The 5,000-nt window shown below is 49.9% G+C and overlaps 1 protein-coding gene across 1 annotated transcript in view; it reads left to right on the top strand.

Annotated features, from left to right (window-relative positions):
• Window positions 1–5,000, top strand: part of ermp1 (endoplasmic reticulum metallopeptidase 1) — a 19,257-nt gene that overhangs the window by 6,224 nt on the left and 8,033 nt on the right. The window contains exons 5-8 of the mRNA XM_083669579.1: window positions 138–284; window positions 481–573; window positions 3,314–3,526; window positions 4,099–4,319. Of these exons, the coding sequence (XP_083525705.1) occupies window positions 138–284; window positions 481–573; window positions 3,314–3,526; window positions 4,099–4,319 (674 nt within the window). The remainder of the gene's footprint in view (window positions 1–137; window positions 285–480; window positions 574–3,313; window positions 3,527–4,098; window positions 4,320–5,000) is intronic.

A 5,000-nucleotide genomic window follows, 5' to 3' on the forward strand; every position in this document is an offset into this window, starting at 1 on the left:
TGAGTTGTAGCATCTTCAAACTTCGTGTTTGGAACAGCTGATTCTTCTGTTTAGAATTTGAGTTATAACATCTTAAAACTTCGTGTTTGGAACAGCTGATTCTTCTGTTTAGAGTTTGAGTTGCCCTTGTCTCCCAGGCCCTGAGAACCCCTGGTTGGTCCAGGCCTACGTCCATGCAGCCAAACACCCCTTCGCCTCCGTGGTGGGACAGGAAGTCTTCCAGAGCGGCGTGATCCCGTCCGACACAGACTTCCGCATCTACAGGGACTTTGGAAATATTCCAGGTACCGGAGACCGTGAAGATCCATCCACTCTCAAACTGTGGGTCGTCATGGCTGCTTTTGACTGCCGTTAGACTGCCTCTTGTCTTAACTTGTCTGACCCTTGTGTGTGTGTGTGTGTGTGTGTGTGTGTGTGTGTGTGTGTGTGTGTGTGTGTGTGTGTGTGTGTGTGTGTGTGTGTGTGTGTGTGTGTGTGTAGGCATTGATCTAGCCTTCATTGAGAACGGCTTCATCTACCACACCAAGTACGACACCCCTGACAGGATCCTGACAGACTCCATCCAGAGGGCCGGTGAGTCCAGAGACGCTGCTGCTTATGGTCCACCACTTAGACTCCAGACTAACACTCTACCCTCCCTATCACCCTCCCTCACTCCAGACTAACACTCTACCCTCCCTATCACCCTCCCTCACTCCAGACTAACACTCTACATCACCCTCCCTCACTCCAGACTAACACTCTACATCACCCTCCCTCACTCCAGACTAACACTCTACATCACCCTCCCTCACTCCAGACAAGCGTTGTACATTTCTCACCAGCCTCGCTCCAACGCCCCAACGCCCCAGCGCCCCAGCGCCCTGCTCAGACACCCTGCTCAGACACGCTGCTCAGACATGCTGCCACTCGCTCTAGTAAACTCATTATCCAGACCGGAGGAATTCCCACACTCAAACACTCACCTCGGTTAACGACTCGCCTCGACAGTTAACTCAAGTCTGTGTTTAACATTATCGTTATTTATTCAACATTAACATTAGCAATTGACTTAGATGTTTGCTTTAACAGCAGCAAAGTCAACGGTTGTAATTAATCACGAATCACGTTCATCATTTAGTACACTGTTATTTATACAATACAATTGACACACATGAACACCATGACCACATGAAGAACGTTCCCTCTCTGGCATCGTCACATTTTTCATGCCAGACAGTCAGACTTGCCTCAGACAGACAGACAGACCTCCCTGTCCTCTCCAGTGGGCACCTCAGACAGACAGACAGACAGACCTCCCTGTCCTCTCCAGTGGGCACCTCAGACAGACAGACCGACCTCCCTGTCCTCTCCAGTGGGCACCTCAGACAAGCACACATACCCTTTATAGAAGGCCCATCCCGGACGCCCCCCCCCCTCCACCACTCCCCACACACCTCCTCTATCAACGCTCCCTACAGCTGCACGCCAGACCCCCTTCCTCCTTAGCCAAGCATTAGGCAAGCAGTCTGGTCTAATCCCTCCCAGGTAACAGAAACATCTCCCTAAAACACTACAGGGGTTAAACCAAGCCAGGAGCGGAGGCCCTTAAAGACGGCCATAAATTATTCCTAGTCTGGCTGGGAGGCTATTTTTACTGCTGAGGAGAAGTAAGTGGAGCAGGAACAGAAGGTACTGATAGACTGCGTGAACGTACTGGACCGTCCACCATGGTAATGATTTATTATCCGTCCACCTTGGTCTCAACAGTAACTCATCTTCCTCCTCCTCCTCCTCTTCCTCCTCCTCCTCCTCCTCCTCCTCCTCGCCCCTGCTGGTTCACCAGCGTCTGCTCCGAGGCTTTAGCTTAGCGTAGCTTAGCTTAGCACAGCTGCCTCGCGCCAGACAGAGGTGGAGCATAAACACGCTGTAAAACTGCAATAAAACCTCATAAATGTATAAATATAATCTCGGTAGAGAGCGGGAATGACGTGCTCAACTCTTCCAGAACACGTCTTTAGAGTGCTTTAGGGCCACAGCTGCGAGTATGCCTTCAATTAGTCAAAGTAATTCTTAACAAGTGTGGGGTTTTCTTTCATTTATTTATGAACTTGAAATGTTTTTGTGTCAACTCATCAGGGGCTTTTACAGTGTGTCATATGAAATGACTTCTTCTTTTCGCAATCTGCTCTGTCATTGTGAATCTCGAGACGGGGGTTGGGGGTGGGGGGGGGGGATTAGGGAGATTTAAAGAGCCAAGAACCGAATGATTTCTATCCTGGGCGGCTTGGCTTTCACACAGAGGGAGGACAAGCCTATTATGCCCAGATGAAAGCATACCGTAGCTTTAATGTTTAAATTCTGTGTGGCTGTGGAGAGTGGAGGTATCAGACATGAGAGAGGAACAATGGGTCTTTGTGCAGCTTGACCGTTCAGAGAGCGCGACTGTTCTCATTCTTCTGGTGCTGTCAAGCGGAGGGGGAAGCTGCAGCATAGTGAGATCATTCATATCCCACAGCAGGGGACCGGACAGCTCCACATAACCCACCCTTCACTTACAGCCATGTTACACAGACACACTAATGTTATGCAAGGGAATAGAACACTCAACACTTCTTTTGTATTTTTTTCCGTACTGTGTTTTTGTTTGTTTCTTTATTGAAAGCTACTTCTACAGAACGACACACAACACACCCGAGAACACCCCCGGCACTCAGACCTTGGCTCATATAGTATTTGAAAATCATTGATCGGGTAATTCGTTGATCGATTGCCTGTCACAGTTGGAACCAATGGAATAGTCTCAAAAATGCAAAACCTTTCCCATCTGGCACCCCAGACAGACAGGCTCAAAGTATTGATTTCAGATACTTTTCGACTGTACAGCAGTACAGCAGTCTGATTTAGCTGGGTGTTGGTCTGGCAAACCCTCTGGTCAGTTACCCAGGGCGAGGCCATGCAGCCGGACTACTGTTAATGCTATCAGATCATTCTATTTCTGGTGACCAGGTGAGACCAGGTGACTGAGAACATGTTCTCTTTTGCAGCAACGACCTGAGGAAGAGTTGCAGGAGAGAGGAGAGGAGAGGGGATGAGTGAGCCAATAGAAAGCAGGAGATGATTAGGTGGCCATGATAGTACTTCCTACTCTTGCGATCCCAAGTGCCATGGGATCTTTAACGACTCTTTAACGGTTTAAACGTCTCGTCCGAAGGACGGGTGGAACTCATACCGATGAAACAGTCATATGACCTTGACACACATAGGAGACAAGTCCATCTCCTGAATGACCTTTAACCTCCACCTCCTCCTCCTCTTCCGTGTGTCCTGTCAGGTGACAACATCCTGGCCGTGCTGAAGCACCTGGTCCAGTCCAAGGAGCTGGCCGACTCCTCAGAGTATCGCCACGGCAACATGGTGTTCTTCGACCTGCTGGGCGTGGTGGTGGTGGCGTACCCGGCGCGCGTGGGCACCATCCTCAACTACCTGGTCGCCATGGCAACCTTCCTCTACTTGCTCAAGAAGGCCTCCTTGCCTCGCAATGTGGGTAGGTGCCCGGACAGCCTGCACCCGCGACACTTTTACACAACGCTTGCACTTTACACAGGCAGGGGATGTAAACAAATGACAGATTCAGAGTCAATGTGATGTAACACAGGGTCAGTGTGAGGTAACTCAGGGTCAGTGTGAGGTAACTCAGGGTCAGTGTGAGGTAACTCAGGGTCAGTGTGATGTAACTCAGGGTCAGTGTGAGGTAACTCAGGGTCAGTGTGAGGTAACTCAGGGTCAGTGTGAGGTAACTCTGTAGTAAGGAGACAGAGCCTCAGCTGTGTGTTGTGTTAGTTGAAGAAGAGTGTAGAGTAGTTGACTTATTAATCAAGGGGAACGAGGTCTTTCTCTCTGAAGTGGTGTGAAGCTGACGACTATCTGTGTGTGTGTGTGTGTGTGTGTGTGTGTGTGTGTGTGTGTGTGTTTGTTTGTTTGTCCGTTGTCTGTCCATCCATCTGCATGTACGTGTCTGTCTGTCTGTCTGTCTGTCTGTCTGTCTGTGTGTGTGTGTGTGTGTGTGTGTGTGTGTGTGTGTCCGTCTGTCTGTGTGTGTGTGTGTGTGTGTCCCAGGGGGTCGTTATGTGCGGGAGCTGGCCTACGCCACGGGGGTGGTGGTGCTGAGCTGGCTGGTGACGGTGCTGTCGGTCCTGATCGTGGCCCTGCTGGTGTCTCTGATGGGCCGCTCCATGTTCTGGTATAACCACTTCTACGCCTCCATCTGTCTGTACGGGGCCGCTGCCACCGGGAAGCTGGTGCTGGTACACACCCTGGCCAAGAACCTCTACTACGGGGTGAGTGGGCATAAAACACACACACACACAAACTCTCTCTCTCTCACACAGATACACACACACACACACACACACACACACACACACACACACACACACACAGATACACACACACACACACAAACTCTCTCTCTCATACACAGATACACACACACACACACACACACACACACACACACACACACACACACACACACACACACAGACATGCATACGCACATACACACAAACTCTCTCTCTCATACACAGATACACACACACACACACACACACACACACACACACAGATACACACACACACACACAAACTCTCTCTCTCACACACAGATACACACACACACACACACAGACATGCATATGCACACACACGCACATATGCACGCGCACACACACACACACACACACACACACACAGGCTATATTCTGGTATCTACACTGGCATACAGTACCAATTGGGTTGAAGCCATGTGTTGCTTAGCCATTCTGCTGTCAGCAGTCTGCCAGGATGGACACTGAAACAGAGCCGCTGTCTGGAATACGAGCATAATCCTCCTTTACCAGACCTGGAACTTCAAAGAACTCTTCTTCCAAACTCATTCAATATCAAGAGGGCCGCAGCTCTTTCATATTGGACAGGAATGTAGAGGAGGTTGTGAGGCGGTTTTGGTGTGCTGTGCTTTG

This window comes from Argentina silus, assembly GCF_951799395.1.
Source record: "Argentina silus genome assembly, chromosome: 5".
In the NCBI taxonomy this organism is placed as follows: domain Eukaryota; kingdom Metazoa; phylum Chordata; class Actinopteri; order Argentiniformes; family Argentinidae; genus Argentina; species Argentina silus.